Raw genomic sequence first — 23,278 nt, 5'->3', positions numbered from 1 at the left:
AATCTCTCCCCATATGGAAGTTGTTCCATATCTGTATTCATTTTTTCTGTCCTTCTCTGTATTTTTTCAAACTCTAATATATCTTTTTGAGATGGGGTGACCAGAACTGCATGCAGTATTCAAGGTGTTGCATACCATGGGTTTATATAGTGGCATTATGATATTTTCTGGCTTATCATCTATCCCTTTCCAAATGATTCCTGATGGGTCTGTTGAATTTTTTGGCTGCTGCTGCACACTGAGCTGGTGTTTTCAGAGAACTCCTTCCCTTCAAAATCTTTTTAGCAAATATGAACAACAAAGGCCTATCTTGAGACTATTGTATTTAACGTTATGAATGTTATCTGAATGTTTGAGTCAGCCTTGAAAGCATGAAAACTTCAAAGACCATTATATTGGGGTGGGCCAGATGATATAAGACCACAGAATATAAATAGCCCTTTGTATCAATATATGTTATATGTATGTGTGCGCTATGGTTTGCTGGCAGGTGATAAATGCCAAATCCCAAAGCTGGTTATGTTGATATGACTGTGCATTGTGTGAAGTAGTACTTCCTTATGTTAGTCTTAAATAGGCTGCCTATTAATTTTAAGGCTTGACCTCCCAGGGAGAAGGGCAGAGATTGGTTGAACCTGTTTTCAGGAGGCTAGGAGACAAAGCAAGAGTTTTGGTATAAAAGGCTGAGTTTATCCTGACAGAGAAGCTTTCTTTTTAATTCAACAAAGGGGTGTGATCCATTGCTTAAAGAGGGGACAGGTTAGAAGGACCTGAACCTGTCATCAAACTGATGGCTGACTTCTGGAAAATTTCGTGTGTGTTTAGACCTTTTTATTATTTTATATGTTTTCTCTGTATGCTTTTGTCTTTAAATAAATGTACTAGGCTTTGGAAGAGCTGTTCGGTTCCTGATAAATTACTGTCACTGTCCTTCGGAGAGAAAGCAAAGAGGAGGGGCCGGGTGTTAGTCAGACCTTATTGGGATAATCACAGTGGATTGCAGGGGATCTGCAGCTCTCTGGTTAAGAGGAAGTGGAACGTGGGTCCCTGCCTAGAGAGAGGTGACGGCTAGAGGCCTGAGATGGCATTCCTTGAGCAGACCACAGAAGGTGGATTAAAGGAGCAATTACCCCAGAACTGTGACAGTCTTCTTAGGACAGTCCCACCAGAATCCCTGCAAGTCTGTGGCTTAGTCAGTGGCACCCTGGAGCTAACTGAAGCTGAGCTCATAGGGGCATCTCTGGACACAACAGGCATGTGTGTGTCAGTCAATCAGTCAGTATGACCTGGGTCTGAGGCAGGCTGCATAGTGTGATCACGCAGAAACATTTTAAGCTTCACCTCTCTGGCTTTTAAAGTTCTTTTTGAAAAGGGCTTGTACACAGTGTATTTACTACCTATTGTGCTCATCATTAATAGAAAGTACAGCTCACAAAAGGGGCAATATTTAAATCCAGGAGACTTTGAATGTGACATCCTCATGCCCTGGTGCTGGCAAGATCGTGATCAAGATCTTCCCTACAAGGGAAGGTACAAGTACTAAAATCTTCCACCCAAAAAATGAAATCTATTAAAAAAGAGGTATCAACAGGCAACTAAGTATATTAACTATATTTTTATCAAAAAGAAACAGTGTGGTACATGGATACTGGAATTCTGTCTCAAAGCTATAGGTGGTGAGAAGGAACAGAGTAGTGGTTAGTCCTTCATGGCCTCTCAGTACCTGAGCACAAGTGGGCACAGGGTGTATGCAAGCCCTATCAGACACTGCTGGCCAAAAGACCTCAGTGTCGAGTACATGTGCACCCCCCAAAAATGGAATATATATATGGACAAGCAGTCAAGGGAGAATAAATATTCATTTGAAATGTAATACTAGGCATGAGTTATTTGTTAATCACTATTCACCTGTTTTAAAAGTTGCAGTAACTTAATCAGGGAACGCAAATCATATTTGTGATTTAGGACAGAGGTTCTCAAACTGTGGTCCGTGGACCACCAGTGGTCTGCGAGCTCCATTCAGGTGGCCTGCAGATAGTTCCCTCTAAGGTGCGCGCCTGGGCGGCCGCACAGAAGTAAACAAAGGGCCATCCACCTAATTAGTGGAGCTGCACAGGCGTGGCTCCACTAATTAGGTGCCTGGACCTGGAGAAGATGCACACATAAGGTGAGGTGGTGTCCTTGGGGGAAATAGGGAGTAGGTGGGAGGGCACAGTGGGATGAGAAGAGACCGTGGGGGGGAATTTGGGATGCGCAGGGCTGCAGTGGCCTGAAAAAGATGTGACTTTCCCCAGTTCCAGGGCTGGGGCTGCCGGGGAGAGACGGTCCTCTTTCCCAGCCTCAGCCTGGAGGCCGCCGTGGCAGGGGAGAGAGGGCACATCCATCGCATTAGAAAGGTAAGACTACTGATATTAAAATATGAGTTGTGTGCTTTTATTTGTAGAACAAAAAAAGTTAATTATAAAGTTTTTTTATATAGTGCTTTTATCCAAAGCACTTTATAATAGTTAGCTAATGGTAAAAACAACATTTGGAAAAATCATTAAGTGGTCTGCCGAGACCCTCAGCAATTTTCAAGTGGTCCATGGAAAAAAGTTTGAGAACAACTGATTTAGGGTATGTCTTAGCTGGAGCTGGAGAATTTCTTAGCTGGAGAATTTCTAGCTCGGGCAGATATATCCTGCTAATAATAAGAGGGTAGCTGCAGCAGTGCAGGTGGCAGAATGGGCTAACTCCCACGAGTTTGTAGCTAGGGTTCAAAACAGGATTGCACTTGGGGTGGCTACACTGCTATTTTTAGCACACTAGCTCAGTCAGAGTTAGTGCAGGTGTGTCTACCCAAGCTGGAAATTACATCTCCAGCTCTAGTGTAGACATACCTTTAGGTGACCATCATCATTCTGTGAGCACAGTAAATAGTCAACACAAACAGTTCACAAACACCTGATATGATGCCAATATTTTCCCTATGTATTTGGTGAACTTAGAAATAAAAATGTTAGACGAAATTAGGATCAGTTTGCAACTGAGTCACAAATAGAAATAGGTCTGAATTAGTGAAGAATATTAATCCCAATGCATAATTTCATCAGATCTCAATTTGAATGTGTGTTTCCAGCTGATATATTGGTCTAAAAATAGTCACTGGTTATGCATATTTGTTTTAAAGTGATTCAGGATGGACTTACCAATGGCCGTGGGATGGGTTTTTGGGGTTTCTTGGATCCAAGTTTCTTCAGGGCATTATAATACTTTTTCTGTTCCTTTGTCAAAAAGACATGATCTCCTCCTAAGTGCAGGAAAATCATACTGCTATTCATTTTAACTGAAGACAGTTAACTGGGGGGAAAAATGCACTTTTGCAAGAAAATATTTACCTAGTATTGTTATAAGTAGTACCTAAGAGAAAATAGAGAAAAATATGTTTTTCTTGCCTATTTTTTCAGTTGGTTACATTTTGCTTTGGACAGTTTATTGTCAGAATAGTCAGCCAGGACTTGATGTTAAAACTCTTACTCATTTGAGTTGCTCTTACTTACATAAGCAACAGCAAAGAATCCTGTGGCACCTTATAGACTAACAGATGTTTTGCAGCATGAGCTTTCGTGGGTGAATACCCACTTCTTCGGATGCAAGCAGTGGAAATCATAAGCAGTGGAATTACATAAGCAAGAGTTTGCAAGCTCAAGCCCTTAGTCAGTTTCCCTTGTTATGTGTGAGAGTCTTTTTTAAAAGCAAATGATGGAAGCAGGGTGTGAATGAGTTCTCTCCTGACATCTAGTGAGACATATGCTGGGAGAAAAGACTTCACGTGCAGGCTGAATTTGCATAAACATGACTACTCTACCTAGGTGTGCAGCAAATGGAGCTGCTTTGCCAAAATGATCAGTTTTGGCTGGTTTGGGTTACAATCAGGGATGAAAGTGAGCCGGTACGGGCTGGTACAGTATACCAGTACGAAGCTGGTACCAGCCTGTACGCAGCCCACATTAAAGCACTGCCCCTTTTGTTTCCCCTGTTGGCGGCCCTGCCAGTATGGTCCGTACCAGCAGGGCCGCCGACGGGGAGGTGGGGAAGGGACAGTAACGTTAAAGTGTTGTTGCAGCAAAGGACCATCCTTAAGGCTTTAGCATCATTGCCCCCAGCTGCCAACATGGGGGAGGCAAAGGGAGCTGCTGCCCCAGGACTGGCGATTTAAAAGGGCCCGGGGCTCCAGCTGCCACTGCTGCCATTTCAATCGCTGCTGAAGGGCTGGCTGGGAGACGCTCACCCACCAGCCCCGCCCCTTCTGCCAGAAGCCCCGCCTCTTCCGTGGGACGGAGCTGGCCCCGGTACGGTAAGTCTTCAGAGATACTTTCACCCCTGGTTACAATCACTCTAGTATTTGAATGCAGAGATAACGAAATGTTGTTATCCTTACTGTATGAGCAAAGAGCAGCAGAACTGTGCTTTGCATGCCCTGATTGAAGGGATCACCCTAACTTGAACCTCACTTGCTAGCAGGGGGTAGGGATTCCAAATCCCAGTGGAGAAGGGAGTGAGTGAGGATAGGTGTTTCTACCTGGTGGTGTGGCCTCTGCCTACATTGAACTAGATACCATTTGACCTGCCCCTCTCCAGCATTTAATGACAAAGCTGATTGGACTCATTTAACAGTTCTGGTTGGTGATTCCTAGAGCTGTTCTCACTGCTAAGCAAGTCTAAGGGCTACATTTTAGACTTTGTGTGGGAACAGTGAAAGGCAACAAAGAAATTGCACTGCCATTGAGGTTTCCCACTGCCTGCTGAAATCAGAGAGTTGGGTTAAGCAGTGGAACCTCGGAATATGACACTGCAGTAGCACCTGGTGGTGGTGGTAGAAAGTGGCAGCAGACGCTGAGAGCTAGTTGCAGTGGCGGCAGCAGCAGAGGCATTGGTCAACATGCCCCCCTCTTGGGTTGGAAATGAGCCCCCTCCCTGTGAATGCAGCTCTGAACTCTGGGTCTTCACTGACCAAGGACTGCCAACTGTGGGTGTGGTGCCATGAAGGGAAAGGGGAGTGGTGTATTAAAGGACATCACACCACAAGATGAGAAACTGCAGCAAAGGACACTGTCCACCACACCGTGGGTAGGTGTTTGCCTATTGTCACATCCATTTGAATTGAGGTTGTGATGTTTTCCCAAATTAATGGCTTACTCAAAATGTGCTTGCAAAGCATATTGTCCCAGGTATCCCGGACAAGCCCCCGAAAATGTAACCCTTCTGCCAGGTGGAGTCAGCAGCAACAAGGGCTGGGTAAGATGTTCTCCTAAACAATAGAAAATAGAACCGGCTTGAGCTCCCACCCAGTAATCTGGGAAAACTAAGCACAACTCCTGGGCACCTCTAAGGGTATGTCTATATTGCAATTAAAAACCTGCCACTGGCCCATGCCAGCTGACTAGGCTCATGGGATCGGGCTAAGGGGCTATTTAATTGCAGTATAGATGTTTGGACTTGGGCTGGAGCTAGGACCCTGCAAGGTAGGAGGGTGAGTGTGTGGGGGGGTGGGAATGGTAGTGATAGAGGAAACAGGAACCTGGAGGTTGTTTTGGAGGGGAAACTAGGAACTTGAATGAAAGCGCGGGGTGGAATAGTGGTGATGAAGGAAGCAGGGATCTGGAACAGGTGGGGAACAGAGATGTGGGGGGAAAGGCGGGACCCAGATTGGGGGAAGGGACTGTTTATAACAAAATGCTAGGTTTCTCAGCTCAGCCTTTACAAATATTGACCCTGGAAGGTGTTAGTAAATAAAGTAAACAAACATAACCCTTTGATTCTTTGTAGATGAGCCAAAGTCCCACCATGACTTGTGTTTATAATTCAACAGTATTCAACAGTCACAGGATTGAAGGGCTTATTTAGGGCTATGAAACACAGTTGATATGCAATACTTATCTTTTTCCTTTGTTGGTTAAAATTGTTGATAACAACTCCAATGAAGAGATTCATCATGAAAAAAGATCCAATCATGATAAAACACACAAAATACAAGTACGTGTATAAACTGTATTCATACACTGGCTGCTGGTCTACCTATAACAATAAATAAATAAACAGAAAAAACTGTCAGAAAAATTGCTGTCATTTCAACTTTGTAATAATTGATCCTTTTATCATCAGGAAGGCCCGATTGTTTAAAAGCATTTATACACTTACATTTGCATGCACAAGTATAACAGATCTGCACAAATGAAGACGTAGACAGATACAGATATAACATAAAATCCTGGAACTAAATAACATAATATTAATGCTGACCTGAAGTTATGCTTTTGTTACACTCAATCCAAGTATGTTATCTGCTGGGAACCCAATAACAATGTTTGTCTCTCAATACCTGTTGCATTATTTTGCTAGGAATAAAAAACTAATCTTAAATGACTTGAGTTGCCAAGACCACTCTTCTTTCCTTTTTGAAGGTTAGCACTACATTTGCAATTTTCTATTCTTCTGGTACCTAAACAGTTTTCCATTATTTTTCAAAAATAATTGACAGTAAATACATTAGTCAGTTCCTATGGATTAGTCAGTGCCTAGGATGCATATCATCAGGGCAGATAGATACTACGTATTCAAATAAATGCACAGAAGTTCAATACTATCTTCCTAGAATTTCCTTAATACCCAACATCCCAACCAGCCAATATATGACACAATGTAGGAAGAAATGCCACAGGAGGAGATTTTAAAGGCACAAATGCAGCTAGGCATTCATATCCAATGAAAGTCAACAGGAGTTATGCATCAAATGATATTTGTGCCTTTGAAAATCTCATTCTCCATGTCCATTTTTTCAAAGGTGTATAAAATGACTGTTTCATTAAAGATAATTCATACTTTAATTGAATTAATAAAATAGTTTTATCATCTTACACCTGGTTTTGGCTCATTTTTGTTCCTTTTCTCCTTATATATTTTCTCTAACGCATTTTTTAAATACCCTTAAGTTGTTCTTCATTATTGTCTAACTACATGCCACCCATCTCTTTCCAGTTATTGATTTTTTTTCTTCTGTGATCCTGGTTTTGCTTGAGTTTTTTTAATCTACTTCTTCCTCCTTAGCAGCTTCTTTTCATTAAGAAATTTTACTTCAGTTTATTATTATGTATCTTCTTGTTTTTCTTCTCTTCCTCTTTCCTGTGTACTCTGCTCTCCTAGTCCTTCCTTTCCTTTCACCCACCCATGTTGGGTTCTAAAAAGTGGAAGTTAAATTAAAAAGTGGAAGTTAAATCCTAGTGAGGAAAATAGAAAGGAGCATAAACAGTGGCAAATGAAGTGTAAAAATACAATTAGGAAGACCAATAAAGAATTTGAGGAACAGTTAGCCAAAGACTCAAAAAGTAATAGCAAAAAAAATTTTAAGTACATCAGAAGTAGGAAGCCTGCTAAACAACCAGTGGGGCCCCTGGATGATCCAGGTGCTAAAGGAGCATTCAAGAATGATAAGGCCATTATGGAGAAACTAAATGAATTCTTTGCATCAGTCTTCACAGCTGAGGATGTGAGAGAGATTCCCAAACCTGAGCCATTCTTTTTAGGTGACAGATCTGAGGAACTGTCCCAGATTGAGGTATTATTAGAGGAGGTTTGGGAAAAAAATGATAAATTAAACAGCAATAAGTCACCTGGACCAGATGGTATTCACCCAAGAGTTCTGAAGGAACTCAGATGTGAAATTGCAGAACTACTAACTGTAGTCTGTAACCTATCATTTAAATCAGCTTCTGTAAGAGATGACTGGAGGACAGCTAATGTGATGCCAATTTTTAAAAAGAGGTGATCCCGGCAATTACAGGCCTGCAATCTTGACTTCAGTACCGGGCAAACTGATTGAAACTATAATAAAGAACAATATTGTCAGACATATAGATGAACATAATTTGTTGAGGAAGAGTCAACATGATTTTAGTAAAGGGAAATCATGCCTCACCAATTTACTAGAATTCTTTGAGGGGGTCAACAAGCATGTGGACCGAGGGGATCCTGTGGATATAGTGTTCTTAGATTTTCAGAAAGCCTTTGACAAGGTCCCTCAACAAAGGCTCTTACACAAAGTAAGCTGCCACGGGATAAGAGGGAAGGTGCTCTCATGGATTGGTAACTGGTTAAAAGATAGGAAACAAAGGGTAGGAATAAATGGTCAGTTTTCAGGATGGAGAGAGGTAAATAGTGATGTCCCACAAGGGTCTGTTCTGGGACCAGTTCTATTCAACATATTCATAAATGATCTGGAAAAAGGGGTAAACAGTGAGGTGGCAAAATGTGCAGATGATACAAAATTACTAAAGATAGTTAAGACCCAGGCAGACTGCAAAGAGCTACAAAGGGATCTCTCAAAACTGGGTGACTGGGCAACAAAATGGCAGATGAAATTTAATGTTGATAAATGCAAAGTAATGCACAATGGAAAGCATAATCCCAACTATACATATAAAATGATGGGGTCTAAATTAGCTGTTACCACTCAAGAAAGAGATCTTGGAGTCACTGTGGATAGTTTTCTGAAAACATCCACTCAATGTGCAGCAGCAGTCAAAAAAGCAAACAGAATGCTGGGAATAATTAAGAAGGGGATAGATAATAGGACAGAAAATATCATGTTGCCTCTACATAAATCCATGGTATGCCCACAGCTTGAATACTATGTGCAGATGTGGTCGCCCCATTTCAAAAAAGATATATTTGAATTGGAAAAGGTTCAGAAAAAGGCAACAAAAATGATTAGGGGTATGGAACGGCTTTCATATGAGGAGAGATTAATAAGACTGGGGCTTTTCAGTTTGGAAAAGAGAGGGCAAGGGGAGATATGATTGAGGTCTATAAAATATGACTGGTGTAGAGAAACTAGATAAGGAAGTGTTGTTTACTACTTCTCATAACGCAAGAACCAGGGGTCACCAAATGAAATTAATAGGCAGCAGGTTTAAAACAAATAAAAGGAAGTACTTCTTTGCCAGATGATGTTGTGAAGGCCAAGACTACAACAGGGCTCAAAAAAGAGCTAGATAAATTCATGGAGGATAGGTCCATCAATGGCCATTAGCCAGGATGGGCAGGAATGGTGTCCCTAGCCTCTGTTTGCCAGAAGCTGGGAATGAACAACAGGGGATGGATCACTTGATGATCGCCTGTTCTGTTCATTCCCTCTGGGGCACCTGGCAGTGACCACTGTCTGAAGACAGGATATTGGGCTAGGTGGACCTTTGGTCTGACCCAGTAGGGCCATTCTTATGTTCTTATAACATGCTGGTATTGATTTCCTGAAACATCCCACCCTGCTATCAGGTACTGGTCCTGCTGAGATTAAGTGGGTTTTGCAGACTCATTGAGGCAAGTTACTAAAGAAAGGATATAGGGCATTGAGACAGGCAGTGCTGAGGGAAGAACTAAAAAAAGCAACCAAGGCTGGGAAGAAGGTTTGGGTTATTCTTTGTTCTCTTTTTTAATAAAATCAAATCCCAGGAAGGGGAAGAGTTTGGACTTTCTTAAACTGTTCTACAAACACAGTGCACATGTAAAGGCATGTGCTGACAAGGCCCCTATTTCAGGTCATTTCTCCACCCTTCCTATTCTCCTCCTGCTCTTCCCACTCCTCAACTTTCCCTCTCTTTCACAGGCACCAATTCTACCCTTTGTCACCTCTACCAGCTCCACATTTGACCCATTTTCTCTTTGCCCAACCAATTCCTGGGTCAGCTCCCTCTCCTCAGATAAATTTCTGTTAGCAACTTCTGTCCTCATTCATCACTAATGGGTAATGCTTGAATCTATGGAATTTGGAGGTGCTCCAATACTGTAGAATTCAGGACTAAGCCCTGGCTTTCAGCTCAGGCCACCAGAAGTTTTTTAAAAGTTTTAGAAACACTTCAGCAAGTGATTATTAGCATTAAGACAATACGTTGATATAAAATATAAATTTACCTTAATGACATTTATATGTCTAAGTCTCCCCTTAGAGAAAAAAATCCATTCATTACAAATTGTATTCCAGTCATTTATCAAACTACCAGGGTGAGTTGAATAAGGAGAGAAACTGCTAACCAAAAGAAAATTATTAAGTAAGATATTTCTCATTCTGCTGCACAGCTTCTCTGCTCATTCATCACTAATGGGAAATGGTGAGGAATGAATCACAGCAGTAATGTGGAAAGGTTAAGCAGAGTTTTAATTATTACTGGAGTAGAATAATAGACAGAAGTAGAATTCTCACCATATAAACCAACAGTTTTGGGATTTAATAAATTATGTATCATAAATTAATAGCACCTTCCTATCAGTGGACGCCTCAGTGAAGTGTAGCTTCTTTATGAATAGGGGAACTAATTCCAAACCCCGTCTTTGGAGGTAATGGCAACAATGAAGTCCAGCCCAGGCTTCTCTCATCTGTCATTCTGATTAATCTTGACACCTGAGGATACTCAGATGTGGTGTCTGATGTGCCTACCTAAAGAATTCTACTAGGGCTGTTTGTTTCTCATTGTTTTATGGTAGTTAGTTATAGGACTCCAATCAACCATCCTGCAGAAACTGTAGTGTAGCTGAGATCACCAAAGCTTTGTGGTCAGGTTAGTATTATTATTATTATTATTATTTTTAACAGAGTAGCATTTAGAGGTCAGAGTTCCATTGTGCTGGGCACTTTACAAAGAGATAAATCCCTACCCCAGACAGCTTTCTGTTTCCTCTCATATCAGAAACTTAATTTGACCAGATCAATGAATGAAATTTTCTGGTTGAGTTCTGTCTGGATACTAAAAGGTATCAATAAGGCTAATGGAGAATCCCTGCTGAAGTACACTTCTCTTCCAATGCCTGGGGTGTTAACTGTAGGTGTTCCAGATCCAGATGATGATGTCTCTGCTTCAAAAAGATTTGGTCTTTTCTAGAGGTGCAACAGAAGTTCCTTGGCTATCAAGTCCCAAGTGCCTTCTGGGCCAGTGGAGGACTAGAAAGGAGACTTTAAATCTCATTTATCCTTTTTTCTGTATCCTTTCTGTGTACTGTCTTAAAACGGAGCAGATTCTTCTCTGGCCAGGACATTATTTTCATTGTCACAGAGAAGCTTTGACCTTTTGTTTTGGAGGAGATATAAACACTCATGCTCCAGTCATAAGCCAATCTCTTACTGGGTGGTAGGAGGAAACTTTCTCTGTGAGCACTGTAATTGCCTAATATGTGGTGCCCTGCACCTTCTTCTGGAGCAGCTTATACTGTCATAGACTGGATACTGCATTCAATGGACCACTGATTCAATCCCATATGGCTATGTTGATGATTGTGTTCAGATACGCCGCTGATAGAGCTGACAAAGTTAACTAAAATCAGATTTTGGAAATCTATCTTCCAGGTATGCTCCCCACCCTGCAAGGCTTGCTTCCATAATGAGCATGCAGTGACAAATGGGTTGGTTTTCAGCATGTTGTTTGTACTTATCTCCCCACAAAAGTAAATGTGGACATCATCCAGGAACAACATCTAATTTTGCATTGCCTCAGGTGACTATTTCCATGTCCTCACAAGTAATTTCTGGAGGTACATTTTAAGAAATCTCACTCAGGATTAAAAGGATTCCAGACATCAGCAATCCTAACCACTGGAGATAACTGGCTATGGATTGGCAACTGCCAGGAAATGGCTGATGCAATGAAATTTTGGATCTTTGCATATTTTTACCAGGATGTTAAAATTATGGCCACAGCCATGCCTCCTTTGATCTCTGGGTGAGCAATCCTCCGTATTGAGTTTAAAAAGTTCTTGATTTTGAACAACGGTGAGTATAAATCTTTTCCAGCAGCTGTACAGTTATGTATAGATCTGTTTCTCTAGACAAGGCACTGATTGGTATGTTGTCCATGAATGCATATAGATGCATAACTTTCAACCTGAGCCTTGCTGTGACTCTACCAGCTATTTCATAAGATTCTGGATGTAAAGGATAGATCAGAAGGAAGAGTCTTGCATAGAAATTGTAAGCCCTCAAACAGAAATGCTCATTTTGTCTTTATCATGCTGAGAATTTTGTTGATCTGTAAAGAAAATTTATCTAGGTTTCCGTGGAAGCTACTGCTCCAAATTTTTTCCTTTGCTAAGGCATCGATCCTTTCTTGAATGCCCTTGGTAATGGCAGTGGCCAGCAGACTGCTATGCTGGCTTTAATAGTAAGGGTTGAGATCTCTCTATTTCAGCTACTGATTTCTCTAATGTTTCCCCAAACAGCTCCTCACCTATACATTTGGATGCACAAGATATCTGTTTGGGATGACTGATTGCTTTTCATAGGTGTAGCATGGCTTCCTAGTCACCACTTTAGAAGCCATAGCTCATCACAAATCACATCAAGGATTTTACTGGGACAAAAGCACAGGGATGGAGCATGCTTAGTCACTCTCTGGGCTTGGCAAATGCACAGTCTGGTCTGTCAGAATTGGAGCAGAGAAATCCAGGGCTGTTGGCTTCTTGAGGAGGAGAAGGAGAGTGTGGATGTAGAGTAGTGTGGTGCAGGAGCTATTTTTTTACAGTGAGCAATACGGGAGCCACATGTTTTCATGCTCATGAGTGAATGGCTACTTGTGAGAGGGAGTGAGACTGGCCGAGTCTTTATGCATGTCTAGACTAAGAATATAAATTATGTTTAAAAACATTTTTAGTGTAGACAGGGCTTAACACCTTTAAAAATGTATTGGCTCCTGTAGGGTTGACCACAAAGAGCTAACATGTTTTTAAATACTATCTATTTTGCTAGACAAGGCTTGAGTGAATGAAAGAGGGGAAGTAAATGAGAGGCAAAAAGAAGAGAGTGCGAATGAGGTCAGCTGGACTGAATTTAGGTCAGAGAGTGGGAAACAACACATGAGAATAAGGAATAAAAAGGAAGTGTATGAATGTAGGTGGTGAAGAGCTGCAACCATATGTATTAAACATGTACCCAGTAATACTCTTCTTGTACACATACAAAAGAGAGAGAGAGAAGGAACTTGGTGCAATTCCTCCAGGAGCTTTCCCTGGAGGGGCTGCACTCTGTTACTACCACAGGATCATACATCATTTTACACAATCTGGCCCTTAAAATTCTCTTAATGTAGAAGGGGTTTTGTATGACAGTACTCAAATTGGGCAATGTTGTCCCTAATCTATCCTCTGAGTATTTAGTCTTCCCATGTCTATTAATTCCTTATCTTTTTTAGAGTGTCCACATACTGGTATTTTCATCTTGATACAGCTAACTAGACTGAAAAGTGCAACACACAGCTAAAAAGGGGACAATGGCTATAATACAGAAAATTTTCATTTTGATTATATACATCACGTGAATCCACTGCAGCATACATAATGTCCATCCAGCCTTTAAAAGTTGCCTAGAAAAAATAACAAGCACATGATTATGAAAAATGTATTATATTTATTCTCATTAAAGTCAAAAGCACAGTGTTTTAAAATTAAATCATGGTTCAAGTGAGTTTAAATGAGCTGAAATAATTCTACAATGCTAAGGTGAAATGTTATTCACATACACAAAATTAAAGAGTTCAGGTTGGAAGTATGTTTCAGTGGAATTCACGAATACTTAAAATCAATATTATCCGTAACAAAAAATGCTGCACATTTAAAAAAAACCCAAACATTAGAATATCTGGAAATTAACAATTATGGAAGCCCATGAAACAAGCTTTCAACCTTAAATATTTTCAAACTAAGTTATTTATTTGCAAATTTCCCATTTTTTGAATGAGCACTAAAAGTGTAAGCCAGGTTAGTGTATAAAAGAGGGAAGAACAGCTCTGACAGAGATAATGAGGCCAACAGATCAAATAATGCCACTTCCCTCCTGAAGACTATAGCAACTCTGTAAGAACTATGGAAGGGTTGTGGGGGCTGAGTGAGTTACACCTGGGGGAGATACAGAGGTAGAGAACACTGAAGGGCATACTTTAAATGTTTTAAATGGTTTCAGTTTTAGATCTAGGAACTTTCTAAAAATTTAAAGTTTACAAGGGTAAGAGTCTCATTTACTAGTTACTAGTACCGCTAATGTCTTTTACTGGAATACTGGGTAATAATGGCACACTGGGAGGATGGATAATCTTGTGATTAAGGCATTGGATTGGGACTCAAGAAACTTGGATTCAGTTCTCAGCTCTGCCATTGACTTCTTTTGTGACCCTGGGCAGGTCACTAAATCTTTGTGCTTCAGTTCCTCATCTGTACAGTGATGATGATAATTTCCGACCTCACTGGGGTATTGGGAGGATAAATTAATTAATGTCTGTGAAGTGTTCAGATGCTACAATAGTCAGAACCGTATTAATACAACTAGGTAGAATACATAGATTATGCTACATTTTTTCTGATCTGTGCTAAATTTAACATTAGAATACAGAAAACAAAAGTGGATTCAGACCCACTAAAATACAAACTGTCTCAGGTTTAGCACTCTTGTTAGAGGATTAAAACACATTTGATAAAATATGGCCCTGGGAATGCTTACACTCAACACAAAACATGCAGTTACAATGCAGGATTTTAAAATGGTCAGAGTGGCTCAAATAGACATCATTTTCACAGTTAAACATTCTGACTTTTGGTTATCAGGATAAATAAAAGTACAACTATGACGGGGATGCCTGCCCAATACATCTCCCTGCAAAAGAAAGTGTTTGTAATAGAACTTACCACCTGTAGAAGAGCCAAGTACCCCATCCCAACATGATCAAAGGTGACTTTAGCATTCTCCCATTTTAAGGATTGCCTGTGACTATGGATTTCACAGTCATTTTTGCTTTTAATTTGATCAATCAAATCACTTGATTTGTTAGTGCATTTCCAAAACTTTCCACGAAATTCTTTCACTCCAATGATGTTAAATGGGAGCCAGACAACAAGGCAGACAAGCATAACATTCATGATGGAAGGGATAGCTCCTACTAGGGCATACACAACTACCTGAAATAAATTAAATGAATGGAGTGGAAAAGAAATGTAGTTATAAAGCAATCACAAAATATGTTCCCAAAAAAACGATTTTTGAGAACTTTTTTTTTCATCTTTGCATCTATCAACTTCTCACTATTCATAAATTAGGCCTTTATCGTGGCTAGCATCTTTAAAGCCAAGTTGGATCTGTTAAATATTCCTTTAAAAATAATTTATATATATAATTTAAGTAGGACTCTTTTTAAAAAAAAAAATCAATTTGGTTTTAGAAAAGAAGAATCAACTACATTTTCTGTAAAGAAAGTTTGACTGTGATCAGCATGAAAGACATACACATTCCAAAGGCACATAGTGTGCAGGGGACTGGACTAGATGACCTCTCGAGGTCCCTTCCAGTCCTATGATTCTTTGAAAATAGTTATCTATACCTTTATCCCTTCCAATCTGGATAAGGCTCGGAGGGGCCTCAATGCCCTCAGGGTTCTGAAAGACTTGATGTTTTGGCTGGCACATAATTCTGATCTTTCCTGGTTGCTAACACCTATAAATGAAACCTGTGTAGATTGAATTGAAATTAAGATTAGTAATCACATCAGAAATGGTAAACGGAATAAAGGGGTTTACTGAATAGATTATAGTAGATATTCATGGCCTGAATGTTATATTTTTTTCTTAGGGAATGAAATGGAGTATACATGCCTGTTCTTACTGTACCATAATTACTCTCTAACCCAGGGGTGGGAAAATTTTGGAATTTGTATGGTGGGCCATGAATGCTCACAAAATTGACGGTTAGGGTGCAGGAGGGAGTGAGGGCTCCGACTGGGGGTGCGGGATCTGGGGTGGGGCCAGAAATTTGGAGTTCAGGGTGTGGGAAGGGGCTCTGGGCTGGGGCAGGGTTGTGCGTATGAGGGCTCCAGCCAGGGGTGTGGGCTCTGGGGTGCAGGAGAATGGGACCAAGGGGTTTGGAGGGTGGAAGGGGGATCAGGGCCAGGGCAGGGAGTTGGGGTGCTGGAGGGAGTCAGGGTGCAGGGTCTGGGTGGCACTTACCTCAAGCAGCTCCCGAAGCAGTAGCATGTCCCCACTCCAGCTCCTACATGAAGGCAAGACCAGGCAGCTCTGCACACTGTCCGGTCCACAGGTGCCACCCCTGCAGCTCCTATTGGCCATGGTTGCCAGCCAATGAGAGCTGTGGGGTCAGCGTGCAGAGCCCTCTGGCTACCCCTACTCATAGGAGGCAGAGTGGGGACATGCTGCTGCTTCCGGGAGCCGCGCAGAGCCACCGGCACACGTGGAGCGGGGCAGACCCCACTCCATGGCAGGAGCTGGAGGGCCAGATTAAAACATGTCAAGGGTCAGATGTGGCTCCTGGGCCGTAGTTTGCCCACCCCTCCTCTAACCCTTTCTCATATGCATCTACAAATAATAATTCTGAACTGTAGAATAAATCTAAAATTAGAAAATTGAATTAGCTTAAATTTGGTTAAAGAAATCTGTGTTGCAAAGAAAGGCCCTAACTAGATTGGTACCAGGAGGCTTTGTATCTCCTATCTCCTGTCCTGAGGAGATGATGGTTCCTCAGGTGGTTCAGATTCTCCTGAGGAAGAGAAAATTGAGTCCATATCTGTCAGCAGTACTCACAGTTCTGATGGAGGAAAAACACAACTGGTAGATGGAAGAGGGGATAGACTTCTGTCATAGGTAACAGCTCCTGGTGGAGTCAAAATCTCCCCAGTGAGAGAAGACAGGAGAAACTGAGGCTTGGGAAGAGGAAAAAATATCCTCTGGGGTAGTTTAAGTCTCTGTCCTCCCTAGATTGTGAGGGGTCCAAACTGCTCATGCTGACAGAATCGGCGGAGGGAGACTCTGTGCTGACGGTAGATGAGACCGTGACAGCACCATTGGCAGCTGACTCTCCAGCTGTGCTGGAACCGATGGATCCTGGTGTTTTGGGCTTGGACGGTACAAGTGGTAGTGTCACTGGCCTGGTCTACACTACGCGTTTAAACTGGTTTAAGGAGCTTAAAACCAATTTAACGCCACACCCGTCCACACTAAGAGGTCCTTTATATCGATTTAAATGGCTGTTTAAATCGATTTCTGTATTCCTCCCCGACGAGAGGAGTAGCGCTAATATCGGGATTAACATATCAGAATAGGGTTAGTGTGGCCGCAAATCGACGGTATTGGCCTCCGGGCGGTATCCCACAGTGCACCACTGTGACAGCTCTGGACAGCATTCTGAACTCTGATGCACTGGCCAGATACACAGGAAAAGCCCCGCGAACTTTTGAAATTCATTTCCTGCTTCCCCAGCGTGGAGAGCTCATCAGCACAGGTGACCACGCACAGGTAACAATGCAGTCTCCTGAGAATCGAAAAAGAGCTCCAGCATGGACTGCACGGGAGGTACTGGATCTGATTGCTATATGGGGAGAGGATTCAGTGCTAACAGAACTGCGTTCCAAAAGACGAAATGAAAAAGTATTTGAAAGAATTTCAAAGTCTATGACGGATAAAGGCCACAGCAGGGACTCATTGCAGTGCAGAGTGAAAGTTAAGGAGCTGAGACAAGCCTACCAGAAAACCAAAGAAGCAAACGGAAGGTCCGGTGCAGGTCCAAAAACATGCCGCTTCTACGCTGAGCTGCATGCAATTTTAGGGGGCTGCGCCACAACTACCCCACCCCTGTCCGTGGATTCCGAGGTGGGCGTTGTAATCTGTGCCATGGCTGAGGATTATGCGGACGGGGAAGATGAGGAGGAGGAAGAGGACGACGAGCTTGCAGAGAGCACACAGCACTCCGTGAGCCCCAACAGCCAGGAGCTTTTTCTCACCCTGACGGAATTACCCTCCCAGCCCTCCCAAGCCACTATCCCAGACAATGAAGCCATGGAACGGACCTCTGGTGAGTGTACCTTTGCAAATATCAAGCATTGTTTTTTAAGCAAGCGTTTTTTAATGATTGATTTGCCCTGAGGACTTGGGATGCATTCGCAGACAGTATAGTTACTTAGAAAAGTTTGTTAGCATGTCTGGGGATTGAGCGGAAATCCTCCAGGGACATCTCGATGAAGCGCTCCTGGAGGTACTCCAGAAGCCTTTGCAGAAGGTTTCTGGGCAAGGCAGCCGTGTTCTGTCCACCATGGTAGGACACTTTACCACGCCATGCATGTAGCAAGTAATCAGGTATCATTGCATGGCAAAGCATAGCTGCGTATGGTCCCGGTGATTGCTGGCATTCAAGAAGCATCCGTTCTTTATCTCGCTGTGTTATCCTCAGCAAAGTGATATCGTTCAGGGTAACCTGGTTGAAAATCAGGAATTTAAGTAAGGGGACACAGAGATGGCCATTTTCCTACTGGGTTCGTGGACTGCAGCAGCTTAAAAAAAAAATCCTTTCCTACACGTAGCCAAGCGGGGGGAGGGGAGGAGTGAAATGCCGATAATCTTTTTCGCGTTTGGTCAGCAGGGATCTTCCCAGCTACCAGCCCCGCATTGGGGGCGAGGGGGGGGGAAAGGGTGGTGATTAGCAGTGAGCTTGCATGGTATTAGCCATGCGTTGTGGGGAGGGGTAAATCACTGCAGAAGCCGAAAGACAGTGGCTTACCATGGCCGCATGCAAGCTGAATTCTGATGCCCGGACCTGTGTCTGTGAGATCTGTAACCCCAGAGCTGCAAGCACTCAGTATTAAGATGAAAAATGCGACCTTGTAGGGAAATCACATGTGCTATGTAAGGTGAATAGTGCTGTTCACTGTGAAAGAGTATAACCATTGTTCTGTAAAATGTATCTTTTTAAATACTTCTCTCCCTCATGCAGCTGCAAATTTTTCAAGCCTCCCTACTCCATCCCAAAGGCTAGCCCAGATAAGGCGGAGGAAAAAGAAGACACGAGATGAAATGTTCTCGGATATTATGGAAGTTACATGCAAGGAAAGAGCTCATCTGAATGAGTGGAAGGAGGTGGTATCAAATTACAGGAAAGATGCCAGTGAACGTGAGGACAGGAGGGACACCCGAGATGAGAGATGGCGGCAGGAAGATCGGCAGGAAAATCAGAGGTGGCGGCAGGAAGATCAGCGGTGGCGGGATGCAACTCTGGGGCTGCTGCGTGATCAAACTGACATGCTCCGGCGTCTGGTGGAGCTTCAGGAATGGCAGCAGGATCACAGAGTTCTGCTGCAGCCCCTGTATAACCACCCTCACCCCTCACCATGTTCCACATCCTCCTCACCCAGACGTGTAAGAACGCGTGGGGGGAGGCTCCGTGCACCCGCCCACTCCACCCCCGTGGACAGCCCAACCAGAAGGCTGTCATTACTGTGAAATTTTTTTAGTGGCCTTCTCCATCCCTCCTATCCTCCTCCCAAACCACACCCTTACTTCTCTCCCTCTTTTTATAATGAATTAATAAAGAATACATGATTTTTAAACTATAGTGACTTTATTTGCATAAGTAAGCTGTACTCGAAGGGGGAGGGGGAGTTGCTTACAGGGAATGAGTCAATCAAGGGGGGTGGGTGTTCATCAACAAACACAGCAGTCACACCATACCCTGGCCAGCGATGAAGCTCGTTTTCAAAGGTTCTCTGATGCGCACCACTTCCTGGTGGGCTCTTCTAATCTCCCTGGTGTCTGGCTGCACGTAATCAGCGGCCAGGTGATTTGCCTCAGCCTCCCACCCCGCCATAAAGGTCTCCCCCTTACTCTCACAGAGATTGTGGAGAACACAGCAAGCAGCAATAACATAGGGGACATTGGTTTGGCTGAGGTCAGAGTGAGTCAGTAATGTGCGCCAGCGTGCCTTTAAATGGCCAAATGTACATTCCACCACCATTCTGCACTTGCTCAGCCTGTAATTGAACAGATCCTGACCACTGTCCAGGCTGCCTGTGTATGGCTTCATGAGCAATGGCATCAAGGGGTAGGCTGGGTCCCCCAGGATAACGACAGGCATTTCAACATCCCCAACTGTTATTTTCTGGTCTGGGAAGTAATTCCCTTGCTGCAGCCGTTTAAACAGAGTAGTGCTTCTGAAGACGCGAGCGTCATGAACCCTCCCTGGCCCTCCCACGTGGATGTTGGTGAAATGTCCCTTGTGATCCACCAGTGCTTGCAGCACCATTGAAAAGTACCCCTTCCGGTTTACGTACTGGGTGCTGTGGTGCTCCGGTGCCAAGATAGGGATATGGGTTCCATCTATCGCCCCCCACAGTTAGGGAATCCCAGTGCAGCAAAGCCATCCACTATGGCCTGCATGTTTCCCAGAGTCACAACCTTTCGTAGCAGCAGCTTAGTGATTGCTTTGGCTACTTGCATCACAGCAGCCCCCACAGTAGATTTTCCAACTCCAAATTGATTCCCGACTGACCGGTAGCTGTCTGGCGTTGCAAGCTTCCACAGGGCTATCGCCACTCGCTTCTCTACTGTGAGGGCTGCTCTCATCTTGGTATTATGGCATTTCAGGGCAGGGGCAAGCAAGTCACAAAGTTCCATGAAAGTGCCCTTACGCATGCGAAAGTTTCGCAGCCACTGGGAATCGTCCCACACCTGCAACACAATGCGGTCCCACCAGTCTGTGCTTGTTTCTCAGGCCCAAAATCGGCATTCAATGGATAGAATCTGCCCCATTACCATCAGGATCTCCAAAGCGCAGGGGCCCGTGGTTTGAGAGAATTCTGTGTTCACGTCCTCATAACTGTCATCGCCGCACTGCCGTATCCGCCTCCTCCTCGCCTCGGTTTGAAGGTCCTGGTTCACCATATACTGCACGAGAGTGCGCGAGATGTTTAAAACATCCACGATTGCAGTATTGAGCTGAGCAGGGTCCATGCTTGCTGTGTTATGGCGTCTGCACAGTTCACAAAGCAAAAAAGGCGCGAAATGGTTGTCTGCTGCTTTCAGGGAGGGAGGGGTGAGGCTGTACCCAGAACCACCCGCGACAATGATTTTTAACCCATCAGGCACTGGGAACTCAACCCAGAATTCCAAGGGGCGGGGGAGACTGTGGGAACTATGGGATAGCTACGGAATAGCTACCCACAGTGCAACGCTCCAGAAATCGACACTAGCCTCGGACCGTGGACGCACACCACCGAATTAATGTGCTTAGTGTGGCTGCGTGCACTCGATTTTATACAATCTGTTTTACTAAACCAGTTTCTGTAAATTCGGAATAATCCCGTAGTCTAGACGTACCCTGGTACAGGGTCCAGTACTGATAGAGCCCCTGGCTTTATGGGCTTTTGAGTCACAGCCCTAGGACTTAGGATGTGCTAAGTTATCAGGTACTGAATGAGCAGATTTGCTTGATTTAGGCAGAGTCCTATCCGTCATCTTCAAAGCAGGCTTAGAGGGAGACCTGTTCTCTGCCTTCCCAATGAGATGCTGACAGAGGGTCTGTGGGTATGGATTCCCTTGCACCAGAGTCAGTCCTTATGGTGGGAAGCGCACTCTCTGTTTCAGGCCAATGTACGGGAGAGGATCATTCAGCCTTGGTCTGACTGTGGCCTCATGGCCTTCTCCATGAGGTACTTTTTAAGTCAAAATTCTCATGCCTCATGGGTGTTTCTAGGGAAAGAGTGGCAAATATTGCACCTAGCTGCAATGTGTGTCTCCCCAAGACAATACAAACAGCACTGATGGTTGTCACTGACTGAGAAGGAGTTGGGGCAGGACACAGGTTTTTGAAGCTCAGCATTCTGGGAATAGTCCAATACCTGTAATGTGGGTTGGGGTGCAAAGTGTCCCCAAAGCAGGTAATCAATCTAACTAGAAAACTGTGATAAAATATTTAAAAATACTAAAATGATTAAGAATTATGTATAATAGGGGTTGGCGACCTATGGCACATGTGCCAAAGGTGGCATGCAAGCCGATTTTTGATGGCACATGGGGCGGGAGCCACTCAGCCCGCCGCCGCCCTGGGGTTCCCACTGCTGGCCCCTTGCCAACCGGGGTCCCGCCACCGGTCTCACTCAGCACCTGCTGCTGGCCTGGGTGAAGGAACCCCAGACTGGCAGCGGGCTGTGATCCCAGCTGGCAGGAGCCAGCAGCCGGAACTCCAGAGCGGCAGCAGGCGGAGATGCTCAGTCCACCCCCGAAACCCCAGAGCTGGGCGGGCTGACCCACTCAGCCTGCCGCCGCTCTGGGGTTCCAGCTGCTGGCCCCTTGCCAGCCGGGGTCTCCGCCACAGCCCCACTCACCTTGTTTCCAGTTGGAGTTCCAGCACAGGCCCCCTGCCAGACAGCGTCCAGGCTTCCGGCCCTGCTCAGCCCTACCAGCCACCAGCTCCACTCACCTCAGCTGCCAATCTGGGGTTCCAGCCGCTGGCCTCCTGCCAGCCGGTTATCAACTGATCACTGAGAAGCCTGTGTGCAGCTTAAAGTATCCAAATACGTGCCACCAGACATTGGAAAACTCAGCAAGGGAAAGCAAGGGCAAGGATCACACTAAACTAATAAGATCTGCATTTTAATTTAATTTTAAATAAAGCTTCTGAAACATTTTGAAAACCTTGTTTACTTTTCATATAACAGTAGTTTGGTTATATATTATAGACTTATAGAGAGACCTAAAAAAAGTTAAAAAGCATTATGGGCACACGAAGCCTTAAATTAGAGTGTATACATGAAGACTCGGCACACCACTGCTGAAATGTTGCCGACCCCTGATGTATAATGTGCACTAAAGGCAATCTTTGAAATATTTACAGATTGAAGAAAAAATGATGAAAAAGTAGCTCCGGACACTGGAACTTCCGACCCAGGCCATGTAGCAGTAAGAAGGAGCTGTAGTTTCCTTCAGGAGGAAACATGAGCAGGGCAAGGGCACATGGGTGAACCAATGGACACTGCTTGCAAGAATTCTCTGACTCTGGGCACATGGAGCATATGTGCACTTAGGGACCAGCACTCAGAAGTAGTTATGCTTTTGTAATACTAACACAAATCAGCATGATACGTATATGACTAGCAGCAACTCTGGTCAGGTTTATAGATTCCAAAACCAGGTGGAACCATTGTAATACATTAATTTGACTTCCTGCATAAGAAAGACCACATAATTTCACCCAGTAGTTCCTGCAGTAAGACCAAATCTTGTGACTGAGATAAGAACATAAGAACATAAGAAAGGCCGTACCGGGTCAGACCAAAGGTCCATCTAGCCCAGTATCTGTCTACCGACAGTGGCCAATGCCAGGTGCCCCTGAGGGAGTGAACCTAACAGGCAATGATCAAGTGATCTCTCTCCTGCCATCCATCTCCATCCTCTGACGAACAGAGGCTAGGGACACCATTCTTACCCATTCTGGCTAATA

General features: G+C 43.8%; 1 protein-coding gene across 5 annotated transcripts in view; it reads right to left on the bottom strand.

Moving 5' to 3' along the window:
• The window catches only part of LOC120397146 (sodium channel protein type 5 subunit alpha-like), a 119,674-nt gene that overhangs the window by 20,677 nt on the left and 75,719 nt on the right, over window positions 1–23,278 (bottom strand). For 4 of the 5 annotated variants that reach the window (XM_039522691.1, XM_039522692.1, XM_039522694.1 and 1 more), the window contains 5 exons: window positions 15,384–15,509; window positions 14,695–14,964; window positions 13,326–13,379; window positions 5,920–6,057; window positions 3,189–3,293 (listed from right to left, as the gene is read on the bottom strand). In XM_039522691.1, coding sequence (XP_039378625.1) covers window positions 3,189–3,293; window positions 5,920–6,057; window positions 13,326–13,379; window positions 14,695–14,964; window positions 15,384–15,509 — 693 coding nt within the window. The remainder of the gene's footprint in view (window positions 1–3,188; window positions 3,294–5,919; window positions 6,058–13,325; window positions 13,380–14,694; window positions 14,965–15,383; window positions 15,510–23,278) is intronic. The other variant, XM_039522693.1, reaches the window with a different exon arrangement.

This window comes from Mauremys reevesii, linkage group 2 (assembly GCF_016161935.1).
Source record: "Mauremys reevesii isolate NIE-2019 linkage group 2, ASM1616193v1, whole genome shotgun sequence".
Classification (NCBI taxonomy): Eukaryota; Metazoa; Chordata; order Testudines; family Geoemydidae; genus Mauremys; species Mauremys reevesii.
Note: the sequence above shows the minus strand (reverse complement) of the source record. Positions and strands in the feature narration are given on the sequence as shown.